The sequence below is a fragment of the Manis javanica genome, chromosome X (assembly GCF_040802235.1).
Source record: "Manis javanica isolate MJ-LG chromosome X, MJ_LKY, whole genome shotgun sequence".
Classification (NCBI taxonomy): domain Eukaryota; kingdom Metazoa; phylum Chordata; class Mammalia; order Pholidota; family Manidae; genus Manis; species Manis javanica.
In genome coordinates, this window is record NC_133174.1 from 28,381,624 (window position 1) to 28,400,897 (window position 19,274).

The 19,274-nt window shown below is 37.1% G+C and overlaps 1 protein-coding gene across 1 annotated transcript in view; it reads left to right on the forward strand.

The window, feature by feature from the left end:
- CFAP47 (cilia and flagella associated protein 47) overlaps window positions 1-19,274 on the forward strand; it is a 489,967-nt gene that overhangs the window by 185,624 nt on the left and 285,069 nt on the right. The window contains exons 32-34 of the mRNA XM_073227718.1: window positions 700-781; window positions 1,670-1,798; window positions 8,580-8,772. Coding sequence (XP_073083819.1) covers window positions 700-781; window positions 1,670-1,798; window positions 8,580-8,772 — 404 coding nt within the window. The remainder of the gene's footprint in view (window positions 1-699; window positions 782-1,669; window positions 1,799-8,579; window positions 8,773-19,274) is intronic.

A 19,274-nucleotide genomic window follows, 5' to 3' on the forward strand; every position in this document is an offset into this window, starting at 1 on the left:
CATATGAAGACTTTGGATAAAAATACTTCAAAAAATATGACAGTAAAAAAATATAATCTTAAATGTGATAAATATATAGAAATCTATATACAGTTATGTTTTTAAGTGTATAAAATGTAAACACTATATATATTTATATAATATTATAAATATTTGCTGCTTCAGATATACTACTACAAGTTTATATAATCAAAAAGGCCAATATTTTTTAGTATTCTTTGGAAAAATAGATGATGGATTATTTTGGGGGTTTTTATATTCAAGCGTATGTGGTGATAGGCATTCAGTGAACATTGTATAACTAATGATCTAGTAGGTGTTTTATTATATTCAAACTTTTCCCAGGTGTTTTTCATTTTTACAATGTTACAACAGAAGCAAAATGGTTAGTCCCTTGACAGTAAGGGCCAAGTCATATAACTCTACATCCAATTAACATATAAGGTGGATGTGGATAATAATGGGCATGTAATAAGTTCTTTCTCATTATGGTTCTCTAAAGGAAATGTCATATGCATGTTTTATTGTTAAGGAAACTTAAAAAATTAATATAAATTTAAAATTTGAAAATTAAAATTCACTGTGTATATAAACCATATAAACTATATAGCATTGAGATAATTGAACTTCAAATGCAAGTGATATATAGATCTTGAGTATTATACCATAATAATTTAGATTTTTCTTTTTTGATTGTAGTGCTCAAGGAGCATGTATTTCTCATGTACTGCCAGAATTTCTGCTTGAACCAGAAGATTATAAGAAGTGGATTGAAATTACAGTAAGGGAGTATAATTTCTAAGAACAATCTGCACAGTTATTATTGAATTCACTCGTTTTGTGTTTGTTAAGAGATTTCATTTTAGAATGCTTGATTTTTTACTTATGGAATATTTTAAGGCATGTCTTTCTGGGCATTCTATATATTTTTTTTATCTGTCTAAAAATCTCTGTATAGTTCCTACATAGAAATGATTACATGGCTTTCTTAAAAATATAAGTAACTGCTTCTTTTAGGGGATTTAGAAATGAAGGTGGTGTATGCTTATGCAAATTTTTTCTTGCAATAAATGTTTAGAATATGTGTCTTCCAAGGAAGGTACTGGTTTAATTTCCCTACCACTTGCCACTACTCTAATTCAGTTTTAGGGGAAAATTGCAAGAAAACGTAGAGGATATGCATAGTTTTTTCAAACTATACAGTTCATCTTATGGAAACCTTTTGAGAAGGGGGATTATTTGGAGAAGCCTGCAGGTTTTGAGGTAACTCTGCTTTAGTTGAGGCACTTCCCATGTGACATGAGAAGAAGAGCCAGGGGCCTGCCCTTTGGCACTCAGCTGAGTTCCTGTGGCTTATCCCAAGGGTGGGTTACGGTTTGAGGTTCAGAATATCTTTGCATGTCATTCTGCTGCTTCTGATACAGAATGAGCTAGTAGATGTACTGAATGAATAAATCTGTGACTTCCATAAGGGACTATCTGTTCCAGAAAGTCACCTGTATTGATAGTTCCAATTACTGGCATGTGGGAATTAGAGGTCATGATGGATGTAGAAAATGAGCATGCAAAGGTTTATAAAAAGAAAAATTTGTATGCTAGGTAAGCAGTTAAAACTTTGGACTTACATTTACCTTGCATTTTAATTAATGTAATACTTTATTTCTTAAAGTCTTCCGCTAGTACCTCGCCTGCATTTTCCTATATACCTAAGGAAAACCATTCTATTGTTATCAATATGACTAAGTTTGAAGCCTGGAGTAAGCGGGCATGGACAGATGTACTCCTTCAGATATACAAGGTAGCATTTTCATTCTTGTTCACTGCTGGTTTTCTGATTGATTTATGTGAATAGTTAAGGTATAGGTAATGCTGCTGTAAAAGATTCATAAACGTAGTAGGTCAAATAAAATAGAATTTTTATTTTTCTTTCTCATGAGAACTGTTGAGAGGTAGTTTAGAGATTCTGGTGTGTCTCTTCCATCCTCAGTACTCACCTTTCATGTCTGGGTTACTTTCTCAGAACAAGGAAGGACAGATAAAGGAGTAGAGGTCAAGTAAGTTCTTTTTAAGGTACTTAAAAGTGATGAAAATATGACTTTGCTGGGTCCGAATTGCCACCTGAAAAGTGCTTCATTTCCATTTCACAGTCCAGTGGGCAGAATTGAGTCATATGACTATACCTAGCTGCAAAGAGAGTTGAGAAATGTAGTTTGTAAAGTAGGTAGCTGTAGGTATATTCTGGAACCAAAAGGAAGGATTAAAAATGATATTAGTGAAAATATGGTCTCCACCTCTGATATACAGTACAGTCTTGCTATACAGTTATTCTGGAGAGTATTCACTAGGAATCCTACCACCTGTAGGTGTGAACAGGGTTTATGAGATTCTCCAGTTTACTTCATGTCAAGTTGCATGCACAAACGATTAACATACCATAAACTGTGCCTTCATACCCTGTGCCTTTATTGCATAAAAAGTTCTGGTTTCAGTCCTGGAAATCATTCCTTAGGCTTCCAAATGTGACACTATAGATCTTGCCCGCTAAGACCAATGGTGGCTTTTGCTCTGTCCTCATGGGTTGCAGCCACAGGTAGGGCAAGCTGTAGGAGAGGGAGTTAAAACAAAGAAGAAGTTAAATAGAAGCAGCAATTAGCCATTGAAAGGAAAGGACAAAATTAAAAGCTAAGTAGTGCACAGTTTATGGAAGACTCTTGTCGCACAATGCTTTTTAAATATGATCTTGTTTAATCTTTACAACCAGTAATCCCCAGTTTAGAGATGAGGTAACAAAGGGTCACAGGCATGCGTGCTTTCTTTCAAGGTCACCTTAATTTGAGCCATGTAAAACCATCTGATGTAGGTAAAGTTTATTTCTTCCTTGTTGTTCTCTGCTAGGGCCCAAGAGACCCTGTTCTTGCCACCCGCTGCTGTAGCCAGCCCCCTTTGGAGAGTTCTTTCTGCTGCATGATTCCTACTTATTCCTTCTCTCCTCCTCTTTCTTGTTGGATGTCAAGAGGTGAAATCCTGTTTTTTCTTGAGTAATTCCAAGAAGAATGTATGAGGGTGTTTGTGACTCTCAGCTAAACTTAGATTTGGGAAAATGCATTTTCTTATTCCCTAACTCTAGGCTACATCATCTATAATTTTGCCCACTGATAAAGAAGAGCAATTCCAAAACAGAAGAGCAGCAAATGCTCTACTCTGTGGACAAATTAGTCCTAATCTAAGTTTGTGGGCTTTATTCACTCACTCATTCATATATTCATTCATGTGTGCATTCATGTATTTGTTTGGTTTAGTTCATTTAATCCATCTTTCCCAGCCCATAAGTCTATGAATATAGAAACCAAGTATCATTTATAAACTGAGAACTTAACACTGTGTCAGCTCCATGGTAGATGCTCAAGTAATATTTGTTGAATAAAGTTATTCAATAACTATTATGGTCCAGGCACTGTGTGAGGCTCTGGGCTCTGGGAGTATATGAGTAAACTTGATATAGTCTGTCTCCTCAAGGATTTTGCGTCCTGGTGTCTATAAGCCATTAAATAGCAACTAAGTATATATAATTACAAGGAACTATGACAAATGTTATGACAAAGTAAGCCCAAAGAACTAAGGATGTGTGCACTTAGAAAGGAACTGGACTTTCCTGTGCCTTGGGGAAAGTTTCCAGGAAAAAGTTCAACTTAAACTGAGCCCTGAGAAATGACTGGGAGTTTGCCAGACAATGTGGGGCATAGGTTAGATAAAGAGTGTTATTTGTGTGAAGGAGGCAACTAATGAATTATATGGGTAAGCAAGGCAATAACGCTTTCTAAGAGAGGGGCAGCCTTCATAACTATTAAGTGTAGAACTAATAGGACTTGATGAATGACTAGATCTTGGGGTTGTGAAGGAGACAGGTCAAAGGTGACAGTGGGTTTCTTGCTTGAGTGGCTGAATGGAATTTGATCCCAGTCACTGAAATACATAACAAGAGGTAATAAAAGGATTGTGTAGGAGGCAGATGGTAGGACAGGACAAGAGGGCAATAATAAGTTAATTTTGGTCCTGCTGTATTGTAATGCCCTGTGTGATTACCAGGTGGGTGTATCCTTTAGTCAGAAAAAGATCTGGGTGGCAGCCCATGTTTGGGATTCCTCATTGATTCAGTGATGAAAATATGGGTCAGAATTGCCTTCAGCTCAAAACAATCCACAAGCCAAAGTGGCACAGTTTGGGATGGATGTATTCTGCTCCCCCTCATGACTAATCATTCATTACTTAATAAAATACCTTAAAAATGAGGTATGGGTGCTTGGTCTACTGTATAATACTCAACTGAATTCTCAGTTACCTTGGATCTGGCATGCTTCTCTAAATTCCTTAAGTTAATGGTATAAAGAGACTCCAGTCTAGAAGTACGGGTAACAACCTGGACTTGCAGTGGTATCTGAACTGAAGTGCCACGAGGGAGCTGTTTGAAAATCCAGTGCAAAGCCAGTGGGTCAGAAGTACAAGGTAACAGGTGGGACTTTCAATTGGCATCTGCATTTGTGGTGGGATGTGGGGAGAGGTTGAGGGTGCATTCTTGCAGGACTAAGTCCTCAACCCATGGAATCTGATGGTCTCTCCAGGTCGATAGTGTCAGAATTGAATTGTGACACCCTGCTCATATGCAGGAATAACTTCTTGGTGTGGGGAAACCTCTGCTCCCTCACGCTTTGTGTGTTGAAATTGTGTGCAGAGCCCTAAAGATACAGCATTATTGTAGTTTTGGCATTGTTGTTTTTGAGTCTTCAAAGTACTTTCTTGTGCTATAGTAGGATAGTCAAGGACTATGTTCCACCATATGGCCAGTATATTGACTTTGCAGGGATGCTATCACTCACATTTCTTGAATCAGATCTTAAAATATGAAGGACATATCCAAACATTTTGTGAGGGCAGGGAAGCCGTTCCTGAGTACAGACCACTAAACTTATTTACCCAATGTTCATAGTTTAGCTGGCACAGCTAAAAAGGCATTCTGGCCTTTCTAGTCCTCATTCCATTCCTTTACCTCACACTTCTTGTGGATCGGCTGTTAAGCAAAAAGTACTAGCAACACTTCTTACACAAAGTGGATTTGGGTTTGCCTGTGATAGAGTTTTATATTTTGTATGTCTTTTTATGCTTCATTTCATTTTTCTAGAAATTTATCTTTAGAGTATTTTACAAAATTTTCATTTTCTGGCAGAGTTTAACAGGTCTTTCACCACTGATAGTTTGAGAAGCACTGCTGTAGAATTAAGTACTGAAGGTGGTGGTTCTTGTATTAAAGATCATACCCATCCCCCATGTGGCTCCACCATCAAATCCACATTTAGTCACAGGTCACAGGCAGAGTTCGTCTCATTTACAGAGTGGAGGTAAGAAATGACAGATGAGTCCTGAGCCAGCTCAGGTTATTAACCTCAAACATTTATCTCAGCTGTATTCAGATGATTCATCATCTGGTATTCCCTGAGAAAGGGGAAGGGGTCCTTTTCAAAGGCTTTTAATTGCATTGTTATAGAATATGTCATTTGAAGATCAAATCACACAGCTGCCAGAATGAAAGAAGGTGACAGTTTTGTTTCACTTCTATCAAAAAGTTCCTAAATGATGCAATTTACAGTTATGAATGACTATTCTTACCAGACATATACCAGATAAATATCCAAAATTCCGAAATGGATTTTTCATGAAATTTAAAAATAGTTCCCATAGTAGCAAAGAATCAAAGTTTTGGAACTCTCAGAGGATGTTAATAATTTTGGAACTGTAGTCATTTGAGATGACATAGCACAGATATATCATATGTAAATAAATGAGCACTTTTTTCCAAAGTTGCCACCAACATATACTTGACCATGAAAGTACTTGTAGATTTTATTCTCCTAGAAGCAGACTCTGAGATAAGTGTTTGGCTAAGTCATTTATTTCAGAGGTAATCCCAAGAAGCATGGGTATTTGATTAATGAATTGAATCAGAGAATTTAGGGAAGCCAATAATGGATGAGGTTTCAATAGGTTACACCATGGGCCACTGAGGCTCAGTCCCACTGTGGATCTACAGGAATTGAGAAGTCCAAAACTCTAGACACTGAGCAATCTCTGAAGTAAAAAGGTGTAGTGAGCCATTACAGATGCTAGCCAGAAAAAGAGTTACCGGAAATGGGTCCTTGGTCTTGTTGCTGAGAAAGAATTCAAGAAAAGATGCAAAAAAGACTGCTGAGCATTAGGAGTTTGTTTGGAGAATAAAAGTTGAGAGAAAGACAAAAGTACATGCTAGAAAGTTGGGTGCAGGCAGATCCAAAGGGAGTTGCACAAAGGAAACAATGGTAAACTTTTTTATGTAAAGGGAGATGGTTATTCACTAAGCAGAGTGCAGTATTTTTTGGAGTCTCGGCTTGCTTCGTCCTCAAGTTGGGTGGAGGGATTTTTGACTATATTTTGTTCCCATCGGAACTGTCATGGTGCAGGGAGGTGTGATTTTCACTGTGCTAATGATTGAGTGGAATGAATTTTACTATGTTAATGGATTATGGGGTGAAGTTTCTGTCAGTTTCTCCTCCATGTTGGAATCAGCTGGTTTTGGCTGGTCTGTGACCTATATTCTCACTCCTCATATCTTGAGAACAGCTTGCATGGAATGTGTAGAATGTAAGCAAGCATCCTACCAGAGTCCTCCTCCCTCTCCCTGCTTGTATCCACATATCTACCTACTATAACAAAAGGACTGAGTCCTGGTACAGGAAGTTTCTGCTTACCAGCAACAAGATCTCTCCCTGTGCACTAAGTGAAACCTCTACCTGGATAGGGGAGGGTTCTTGACTCTGAACAAGAAAGAATTCTCAAGCAGGTCAGACAAATGTAGGTAAGAAAGAAATTCATTAAAATGAGAGTAGCAGGGAATGGCAGCAGCCAGGCAGGCAGCAGAGAGCAAAGAAAAACAGAGGAGGAAAAGGAAGTTCATTCAACTCTTGCTCTCCACCAAACAAATCCCTTGCTATTTCTGAAGTTGGGTCGCCTGGTGTCCAGTGTCTGCTTTTATCTACATGGCATGGGAACTAAGCCCCTACCACCTCAGGATTTGGGGGAGCCACAGGGCACTGGATGGAGTGAATTTACATTCTGAAAACTTCCCAAAGGCAAAGAAAGGAGACTTTTTAGGCAGGCTACTAAAGATCATGCTTGTACAGCTGTAGTCCTGTCTGGGTCACCCAGGTGACAGGAACTTGCAAGCCCAAATCAGAGATCTTCCTACTTGCCTGGAGTAGACCAGAGAGAGTGAAGACTTGTGCTCAAGTCTGGAAAATAGGGTGAAATAGAGAACTACTGACTGGAAGAGCACAGAGATAAGACGCAGTAAGTTGAGCAGTGAGAAGTCTTTATTTAAGGCAAAAAGTACACACTCAAAGAAAGGGGAGTGTGGGCAACTTCAGAGAGGAGGCATGCTTAAAAGCTGGTGATTCTATCTTTTAAGGATTTTTAAGAATGGGATAAAGAGCCAGCAGGATATGTAGGTTTTTCATCCAGTCTCATGATGTCTGTCTCTGTTGAGAGACACTATCTCATCAGCCTTTGTCTTCCAGATAACTCTATAAGATAAACTTAGCACAAGGAATTTATTGATCCTGTTCCTCTCCAAGACAGTGGTTTTCCTCAAGCATTGGGAACATATCAGTTAAGACTACTTGCTTTGCCTTAAGATAGGTTGTTGGCTGATTACCAAAGAATGTGTTGGGAATCTTACTTCCCAGCTCTCTGCTTTTAAAGTGGAATCTTAGCTTTAAGATGGAGTCCCTCCTGTTCTTACTATGCTATCTATCTTGGCATTTTTAGGAAAATTAATCGTGATATTTGTCCCATGTCTCTGCCCTGTCTTGCTTTGTTCCTAAAATAGTTCGGAGCCCAAAAGTTGAAATGGCTGTATTGTTATTCCTAACAAGCCTCTTTACACTACTACTGGGTTCATGTTAATGAGGTGGGTTTGCTGAGTTCTGTGAACTGCTCTAGCAAATTAATTGAACCAAAGGAGGGGGCTGTAGAAACTTTTATTTAATCTGTAGCTAGTTGGTCAGGTAACAACCTGGGCTTGCAAGTGCCATCTGAAGTGTAGGGCAGTACTGTGGGACTGAGCCCTTAGGTTGTGAAATCTAATGCTTTCTCTGGGTAGATAGTGTCAGAATTGAGTTGAATCACAGGACACCCAGCTGGTGTTGGAGAACTGCTTGGTAATGTGCGGAAACACCCCACCCCTGCCCCAGTACACAGACTGGAAATTGGTGACCAGAGCCCTTAGGTAATAAGCTTCTTTTTGTGAATTACATAATGGGGGGCCTTATAGACAAGATGCTATAGAAGCAAAATTTTGGGAGTTTAAAATGAGCATTAAGGAGTCATGTGATCTATTCTTTTACTTATGAATTGATGTGATTAACCACAAAATGCTGATGCCTTCCTTTATACTTGTCATATTTTGTCATTTACTCTTCAAATAATAATTTTAAAAAAATTTCACATTCAAGTCTAGTGAAAGTTATCACTTTCTCTCTTTTACCCAATTTCAGGTTCTGGTACTATCCCGGGTTGTACCACGTTGCAGCAGTAATATGCCCCCCATACATGGGCAACATTCACAAAAAGTCAATCCTTGTTTCATGTCCAGCAACATATATTCTAATTCTGAAAGGATTCTTCTTAGTTGGATGAATACAAATTATGAGAATGCCCGACATATTATATGGAAAAACAGTCAAAAAGGTAAGAACTTCTTTCTTTAAATACTGCAAATTTTACTGTGACAGTGTAGAAGGAGCCATGCAACTGGACTTAAAATCCATGGATTCTAGACCTGACTACAGCATGTACTCTCTGTTCTGCAAAAAAATGCCTCTTAACATCTTCAAGACCAGTTTCTTCACATGTAAAATGAAAATAATAAAAGGCGTTTCTTCAATTTATTTTGAGGAATAGATGATAAAAATTATGTAGAGATGCTCTAGAAATTAAAGATAGCCTTAATGTCATTGCTGGCATTTTCAGCTTTATAAGGTATTAAATTTAGTTGACACTTTTCTCTCATACCTTGTATGTAATTAGTTGAGATCAAGTTAAAATTGATTGAAAACATCTTCCGTGTGGTGGGACAGTCATGTTTGAAATCGCTAAGTGCAGTAAGGCTTCATGAATTTGGGGGGAGGTAGGTCATATTAGGGTCATATTTTTCACGAGACAAGTGGGTATTTGTAGATAGACCTGCTCCAGTGGCCAGGTGGGTACTCCTGGGTTCTGCCCTCAAGGAACTAGGTGCTACAAATTTCTACCTTAAGAGCCTTACCTCTTCTGAAGACGTTCCAATTTGCTAGTGTGGCTGTGTTTTTTTCATCATCAGCATTGATTGCACTGAGAAGGAGGGCAGTGTGCGTGTTGGTTGGTGATTTGGTTTCAATTCAGCTTCCCTGTTTCAAGTATATACAAACCTGTTCATGTTCAGACCTGTTATGGGTTGTACTTAACATATGATAATTAAGTTTATTTTTTATACCAAACCCTCAGTTGAATCTAACCTGTGTAGATTTTGATTTAAAATGAGACTTTGCATTACAGTTGCTCTTTACTTAAGGACATTAGCAAAATAGTGACATCAAGACTGAAATATATAACTGACATATTGAGATTAAGGAACGGTAAACATAGAATATTTTATTACCTTCTGAATGACATGCTGATAATATCAAACAATTTACCTTGAAACTACAACTTAACAAGATTCATATCTTATAAAACTGTATTTGGCCCATTCAAAAAAATAGAAAACAAGGTGCAAATAATTACTCCAAATTAATGGATGCAAATTACTGAGGCATAACACTTTAGTGTTATAAAATATGTACATATATTAGAAATTGATATGTTCATTTGTTATAAAATTATTATGGTTCTATATTTACTAACAGAATGGCCTATGCAAGTTAACTTCATAGTTTGCTGCATCTTTCAGAATAATGCATTATAGGCACTGGCCCTTTCGTTGTATTTCAAAATGCTGAGTCCCATGCCTGTGCAAAGCCTGTGCACTTCCTATTGCTTCTGCTTCGAGCATTACTTCCTGGATACCTTCATTCTCTTTCCCACTTCACACAAGTCCCTGCTCAACTAATCACTTTATCTGAGAAGATTTCCCAGTATTTTTTTCTAAAATTGCATATGCTTCAGTCCTTTTTCTCACTCTATTTTTTTCTCAGTAGCATTTTTCCAACATAATATATATAGTCTGTCTCAGAATGTGGGCTTCTTAATTGTTCACTGCTGTGTTCTCAGAGTCTAGAACAGTGGCTGGAAAATAACAGATAACAAATATTATTTGAATAAATAAATGAATGAATGAATGTGTGTGTGTGTGTAAGTAAAGAGACAGTTTCAGGTTTTATATATTTTTCTACCCTATTCCAGGTATTGAATATATATTAACTTACCAGTTCATGTCTTCTGGAACAAATACAGGGGTTGGTTGAATGGTTGAGGTGGAAAGAGACACTTTACATGTTCAGTGTATACCTGAGTACAGGTTTCCATGGTTAGTAACTGTGGATGTCTGTGAGAAACTGAATGATTTCACTTAGGTTAACTTGGACTGAGAAAGTTGCACTCAGTGCCCCAGGTTTTTAACCTGTCAACAGTGGGACTTTACTTAACCCGGCTCCGTTGGTAAAGTCTGGCCATGCTTGCAACTTAGTGCAGGGGTGTTGTGGGGGATAGGACTGCACCCCAAACCTTTTGATTGAGAAACTGAGGGTGAGGCCTAGCAATCTGTTTTAATAAGCCCTCCATGTGATTCTGATGCATACTAAAGGATGAACCAGTTAGGCTATAGTATCACAGTGGTTTCATTAGTGCTTCTAGATAGCTTACAGAATGGTAGTTCTTCATCAACAATATTTCCAAAAAATCCCTCCTTTAAACAATTCCTTTGAAGTAATAATGGCTGAAAATTTCCCCAACTTGAATATGAAGGAGGATAAATGCCAAAAACCTTTATATCTAGGCATATTATATTCAAAATGCAGAAAAACAAAGAAAAAATCTTGAAAGAAGCCAAAGGGAAAAAAATACCTATAGAGGAGCCAATGTAAGAATTACAGCCAATTTCTCAGGAATCATGCAATCAGGAAGAGAATGGAGTAAAGTATTTAAAATGTTGAAAAGAAAAAAAAAATGCACTCTAACTAGAATTCTGTATGCTGTGAAATTCTCCTTCAATACTGAAGGAGAAAACACTGTAGACAATAGGCAGTAGGCCTCACTGAACACATCTTTTCGGTAAACTTATCAGTTGGCAACTTTCAATCATCCTTATTTTGGAAAGTTTGTCCTCGATCAAGCCAATGTGGCAACAAATACTTTTTTAGTTGTTCATGGATTTCCCAGCAACTCTTGAGAATTTAGCAGTAAAGCCAGCATGACAAGTTGATTCCTGATCCACTGTGGTTTTTTATCAGCACCTACATTTTCGTTACAACAGGTCTGATACATCTCTCTAATTAGAAGGACTTTGCAATGATGGAGATCCGACGGGCGTGACAAGCAAGGGAAACTTCCCCTAGACAGAGGCAGGTATTTCTGGGAGTTTAGAGTGGTAAAGTTGGCAGCAGTGGGCTCCAAGGCCTGGCCAATAAGGGCTTTGAATATCAGGACCATATTTTAGGACTTCATTCTCTTGACCTTAGAGAGTCATGGGAAATGGCTGAGCTGGTGACTGCTGTGGTCAAACGGGTGTTTGGTCTGACATCAGAAAGTGCCCGAATTGAAGTATGCAGGGTCACACACTTTTGATCAGCACACCCCAGTTTAGCACTGAGAGCAGACTGAGATGTCTTCACCGTGGACTTTTTATGAATTTGCCAACAAGTAAGTACATGATGCCACGCAGTCAGTCAAGGTTTGGGAAAGTTTCATTTCCTATCTACAGACAGTTGCTGGGAGCCGCTATTAAAAAATAGTAATAATAATAAAAAATTTTTAAAGATACCCATCGTGTGTTTGAAAAATCCACAATATATGGTGATTTGTTGTAAGTGTTGTGAAAGTCAGAAAGCGTTTTCCATGTGATGAGTGGACACCTGTCCCAGGTAAATAGGGAACCTGTTTAGTACTCCTGGAGGTATGTTTGCTCTTACACACTCATCCTTTTGTTTCCAGCAGCTCTTTGTATGGTGTGTGCTGATTAAGCCCTTTTATCAGTAGCGGTAAATAATGTTTGTCGCCAAGGAACCATTTTTTTCATGCCTTAGTGATAGCCTCTTCTTCAGTGGACCATGCCTCTGATGAAGTGTCCTCTCTGTCATTCTTTTGGTCTCTTTGCTTCAGTTTCTACATATGATTGCTAGTGGACATTTTATCATCGTGTAATCACCTGGTGACTTCAAGAGCAGCCACAGAACATTTTGTAGTGGAAAGTTTAATTTCTGACAGGACTAGGTGCTTTCATTTGACTGCACTTTGAACAAAATCTTGACATTGGAGCATTTTGAACTGTCTCTTCAAAGGAGCTCTGTTCTACAAAATAATGTCTTAATATTTAACTCATGTTTATTTCAGCATTTGTTCATGAAGCAACCATTGTAATTCCTATGAATGAAAAATACTGTTTAATTCTATTTTCTTCAGTGGAGCAGAGTTATAAGTATTTGGCAACATTTATCTTTGACTTAACGTGCTGTCTAAAGGTGCCCCAATTTCATTTACTATATTATAGTTTGTTAAAGTAAACAATATTCAGTACACATTTGTGAGATTGTATTGGCCTTTTAATAATGTTGTATATTCTTAAAACTAATATTGTATTGCAGTCTTAAATTTATATGCATTGGTTGTTTCAAATGTGTCTAATTTTCATTTATTAAACCAAAAAAATAGTCATTATTTACAAAGAACTTTATATTATTTCCAGAAAATCAAAATTAGCCTTTTAATGTTTAGCATTAAATATTTGTCATCAATGTTGCAAGATTGAAATGCACACAGACAATAGACATGGTATAATCTGACATTTTAATGGTATACTAGACTTTTTATTTTGGAAATGTGACTGCCAGTCGATATGTAAAGGTCATGATTAGTGTGAAGCTCAGCATTAAATTCAGAGAAGTGCCAAGCAGTCAAACACATGTGAAAACAGAAAGTCAAACCATTTCCATTGCATTAGCCGTGTGGTTCAATAAATCAGGGTGAACCAAGGCAATAATCACGTGTCTTGGAAAATGGAGGCCATAAAACTTCACCAACAGCCAGACCACATTCTTTTCTCTCCTTCATATACATACCTATGTCAATGCTTTACAGCCAGAGACCACTGGGTATGTATCTATAGTTGAATAAATTCCTTTTAGTGCTCATTGCAGTGAGGGAGACGACACCCTCAGGGACAGTGGTAATTGTGTGATTGAGTAACTTAGTAAATTTTATCTAGAGGGAAGAAGACTACAGGGAAGCTAATTCTTGAATTGGTAAAGAAGCTAGTCGTTCTTATTAGCCAGGAGAGGGGGATGTTTGGTTTGGTGTGGTTTACAGGAGGAGCTTGTTTTTCTGTGTGCTTAGACAGTATTATGAAGTGCTCTTGTTGTGTCTCACTTCATCGCAGTGGCAGAGTGACCTTGTGTGATATTGGTGTTCTGTGAGACAGTTTATGTCCAGGAGGAGCGTAACATGACCTAGCTATTAGTGCCAGCTCAGCGCCTACCAACTAAGGCCCAGCTGATGATACCAGGCAAGCTTTCAGATGTCAGGGACTGTTTTTCTCTTTTTCATCAAAATCACCCGATAGACTGACTGTATTGAGAAACTTGAAGCATGACTTCATCTGAAGCAAACCATTAGGGTCTATAAGAAATTATAAATTATTGCATTAATTACTACTGATATTTTGTGATATTGTGAGTTGTAATAAGAAATATATGTTTGGTCTTCCTCCCACTTTCCAGTACAGTTTCTGAAACCCTTGGAACTTCCTAAGTGATGAGAGAGATTAAGTATCTTTTGTCAGGTTAATGAGGTGACTTTTAGAATGCCTGCTTGGTCACCAAAGAATGGGGGTGGTTGCCAGGGAACTTTCAGTCCCACCCCCAACGCCAGACCTCCAAGAGGGAGAGGAGCTGTTGGTTGACTTGATCACCAATGGCCGATGATTTAATCAATCGTGACTATATAGTGATGCCTCCATAAAAACCCAAAAAGGACAGGTTTCAGAGAGCTTCCAGGTGAACACGAGACTTGGGGAGAGTGGTGTATTTGAAAGAGCATGGAAGCTTTGCACCCTTCCCACATACCTTGCTCTATGCATCACTTCCATCTGGCTGTTCTTCTGTAACCTTTATCATACCCTTTTATAATAAACTAGTAAACTTAAGTAAATGTTTCCCCGAGTTCTGCGAGTCACTCTAGCTAATTCACAGAATCTGAAAGTGGAGGAGGTCACAGGAACCTCTGATTTATAGCCAGTCGGTCAGAATTAGAGGTAACATCCTAGACTTGGGTCTGTCATCTGAAGCGCAAGGAGGGGATCCTTGGAACCTGCAATCTATAGCCTGTTAGTCAGAAGAACAGATGTTAACCTGGGCTTGTGGCTTCTGAAGTAGAGAGCGGCCTTATGGGACTGAGCCTTTCACTGGCAGAATCTGATGGTGTCTTCAGGTATCTCAGTCAGAACTGAGTTTAACTGCAGGACACCCAGTTGGAGTCCTGAGCATTGTGTGGTGGTGTGGGGGGAAACCCATCCCCCAAACACTTCAGAATTGGTCTCAGAACTGTTTCACATTGGTAATTAGGTGAGAGTATATGTTTTTAATAGCGACAGTTAACATCCCTAACATTTACTAAGTTTAAATAATCAATACTAAAATCTGTGTGCTAATAGTTTACAGCTTAATTCTTTTTCCACTATGGCTAGATAGTGTAATAATGTAATCAGGTATTAGTTTGAGTCAATATAGACTGAGGTCTTAAAGGTCAAGGACCAGGAAATCACTGTCAAGTTCCTTAAAAATATGAAAGGATAGATAATAAGGCATAAAGAGAAAACTTTTGTTTTTTATTTTTGGGAGAGGAAGGCTGTTCTTGCATATGTTGACTTTGTTGAATGTTCTTGAATTTATTATGTATATTCTATAATTTCTTTATCCCTGAACTGAATGATAGACATTTGTGTTGTTTGCATTTTATGGCTGTTATGCATAATGCCTCTACAAACATTAATAAACAAGTCATTTCTAGACATATGTTTTAATTTCTCTGAGGTTACATACCTCAGAGTGGAATAGCTGAGTCATACAGTAGGTGTATTTTTAATAGCTTTTTGAGATATTCCAATACCATAAAATTCACCCATTTAAAATATATGATTTAATGGTTTTCAGTATGTTGATAGAATTGTGCAACTGTCATCACAAACTAATTTTAGACCATTTTCAATACCCTCCAATGGATACAACAGTCACCTCTCACTCCCCCAGATGTAGGATAACACTCATTTGCATTGTATCTCTATGGATTTGTCTATTCTGGACGTTTCATATAAATGGCATCATATGGTATCTTTGAGACTGTTTTTTTTTCAAGTGCTATAATGTTTTTAAAGGTCATACATTGACAAATAGCATTCCATTGTGTGTCTGTGCCACATTTTGTTTATCTAGTTATCGTTTGATGAACAACTGGGTTGTTGCTACTTTTGGCTATTATAAATAGTGATGGTATGAACATTTGCATGAAAATTTTTCTAGACATATGTTTTCATTTTACTTGAGTATTATATAGAAGTGGAATCTCTGTATCATATGATAATTGAACGTTTAACATTTTGAGACACTTCCAAATAGTTTTCTAAAGTGGTTTTATTTTCCCACTAAAAATGTATGAAGGTTCCAATTTCTGAACTTCCTCATCAACACTTAAAACTGTCTTTTTGACTAGTGGTCATTAGGTGTGTTACCTAAGCAAGTTTGCATCCATTTGCCCATACACATTGTAAAGCCCAACACTGAAGCATGGTCTTTTGCAGAGAGAAAGTTGTATTGTAAAGCATCTGAGCAAGGAGACAGGAGGCTAGCTCAAATTCATCTCCCTGCCCCAACCTAAAAGTTAGGTTGGGAGGAAGGGTTTGGGCTTGGTAAAGGATTTGCAGGTGGGGAGGGGAATTTTGTAATGTCCCTTGGGCATGCACCCCATGCTTCAACATGGAACATATGTGCAATTTAGAGGGAACTGCTATGAAACATCCGGTGGAAATTCAGGCTGCGACATCAAAAGGTGACTGGACAGGCAGCAGCCTTCTGCACTGTCTCAGGACATCCGTTTTGATTTTTATTGGTTTGGACTAGTCTCTTCAAGTGCAGTTGCCTTCTTATCTGCAAGACAAAGTCAAGGACTTTTGTTAGCAACCCTGCAATGTCTGGTTTTAGTTCAAATTAACCCTGTAGTGTACAGTTTCAGGGTGTGTGAAGTGGTATTTTATTAGGGCATGTATTGCATTTCCTTAGTGACTAATGGTATTGCATATTCAGTATTTTCAGTCTGTAATATTTTTTCTTCAGCTTTTTCTTTTTATGTAGGATTACCTGGATTCTGTTAGGTAGGATTACTATTACTTCTTTTGTGGGATGAGTTTAAATTAACTAAATAAATTCTTTAATTGTTATTGAATTATTTTTATTTTCTATATTCCATTGAGATTTTGTAAGACATGAAATTAATCAATTTCACCTAAATTTAAAAATATTGGCATAATATTATTTATTAATATATTTGTCTCTTGTATGTAACAGCTGTAATTATTTTCCTTTTTATTTCTGATATTGCTTTCATACACTTGTTTTTGTTTTTGTTTTTTCCCCTTTTCACCTATTTCCCTCATTTTCCCTGCTTCCTTTCCTATGGCAACCACCAGTCTGTTGAACTGATTTGTTTTTTCAATCAGTCTTTCTCCATAGTGACTATTACCTTGGTACAGATTCTTTTTTTTTTTCCAGTTTAATGATGCAATTATGTGGAAGATCAACCAAGTATTACATGCATTAACTCAGTCTCATGAGGTTGATCTTATAATTATTTTTGTGGCTGATCTTACAATTAGAGTTCATGTATCTTCATAATTTAACTACCTTTAGAAGCAAGATGATTTCTGCATTAAAACATGCATTACATTTCATTTCTGAAATGTTTGAAAACACAATTAAGAAAGTAATATGTTATCTGTTATGAATGTAGACACAAAAACCCTCCTAAATACTAGCAGAGAGAATTCAGCAATATTTTAAAAGGATTAAACAAAATTACTTGGTGATGTAAATACCAGTCAATGTGATACACCATATTGATATAATAAAAGGAGGAAAAAAGAACATTTTAAAGGATGCAGCAATAAAAAAGTAACATTTACTAGCAAGAGACTTATTCTAAAAATATGTAAAAAACACAACTCAACAGTAAAACAACAAATAACCCAGTTGCAACATGGGCAAAGGATCTAAATAGACATTTCTAAAAAGAATATTAAGCAAATGGCCAGTGTGCACCTGTAATTAGCCATTAGGGAAATGCAATACAAAACCACAATGAGCTAGCCCTTGACACCAACTTAAGAAAGAATGATAAACTATAACAAGTATTAGCAAGGAGTTATAGAGATTAGAACCTTACACATTGTAAGAGATTACAGTATGGTGTAACCACTTTGCAAAACAGTTTAATGTTAAACAGTTTAACATTTCTCAAAATGTTCAAAATAAATTGATAAGATCCAGCGATTCCACTCATCAATTTATACTCAAGATAACTGAAAACATATGTTCACACAAAAATTCTTATATAAATGTTAAATCTTATATAGCAGCATTATTCATAATAGCCAAAAAGTGGACACAACCCAAATGCTCATAAACTGATGAATGGAAAAAGAAAATTTAGCATATATATATTTTTTCGTAGAGGAATATTATTCAGCCATAAAAAGGAATGAAGCACTGATGCATACTACAGCATGGATGAACCTTGAAAACATTGTTGAGTAAAAGAAGCCATAAGACAAAAAGGCATATATTTTATGATTTTGTTTCTATGACATATTCTGAATAAGTAAATCCCTAGTGAGTGAAAACAGGTTAGAGTTTTTCCAGTGTATGAGAGAAAGGGGAAGTGGGGAAAGACAGCTAATGGGTATGGGGTTTCTTTATGTGTTGATAAAAATACTCTAAAATTAGATAGTGGTGATGATTATACTCTGTGAATATACTAAACAATGATGGATTGGACAATTGAATTGGGTGAAATTTATGTCAATTATATATCAATAAAACTGTTATAAACATGTACTGCTATAATCACCTGAATTTAGTTTATATATCAATTACGATCTTTGTAAAAGTAAGTGAATGTACTTATTCCTTTAATGCATAAAATGGTTCAGTTTTCTGATTAACAGTCTTATCTCTAATTCATAATCCTATTTAGGACCAACATTTAGTACTCTTAATATTTCTGAATATTTGAAGTCATATAATGTAAAACATAAAAATACAACTTCCAAATTAAAATTAAAAAATAAATCTGTGGAATGTCAGTTGAATTTTCTGGTTCCTGACAAGTGAGGACTAGATTAGCAGGTTCCCTCTCTCCTTCCCTCCCTCTCCTGCCTTCTTCCTGTTCCTCTCCTTCTCTTTCTCTCTCTCCCTTTCACATACACACAAAAAACAACTCTAGACCAACACTTCTCAGACAGTAATGTGAATATAAATCACTAGTGAGAGAGCCTGAGGTCCCTAGGGGCCACCATTATAGGGAGGGTCTGTATCCCCTTACAGGTTTTTACCCACAAACCTCACTGGTCACTCACAGAAATGACTGTAGTGAGTCTGGAGAATATGCTCCCCCACAGTGCAGACTTCCATAGTCCGTAAAGGACAAAAGCATTACTGTATGGCTAGAGGACCACCCACACTACTGTCCTTAGGGCCCTGGTGAAAACTCATGGCAGCTGCAAAAAGAAACTTAAAAAATAATAAGCCACCTCTATCCCTGGGAAAGGAGCTTAAATTCCATATGAAAGTAAGTAGAAATTTCTGAAGAATCTACAAGAAAGCTCCTAGAAGTAGTATAAGAATTTATCAAGGTTGTAGTATGGATATATGATCTGTATACAAAAATAAATTATATTTCTATATAATGGCAGTAAACAAGTAGAATTTGAAATAGAACAATATATAATTTACCAT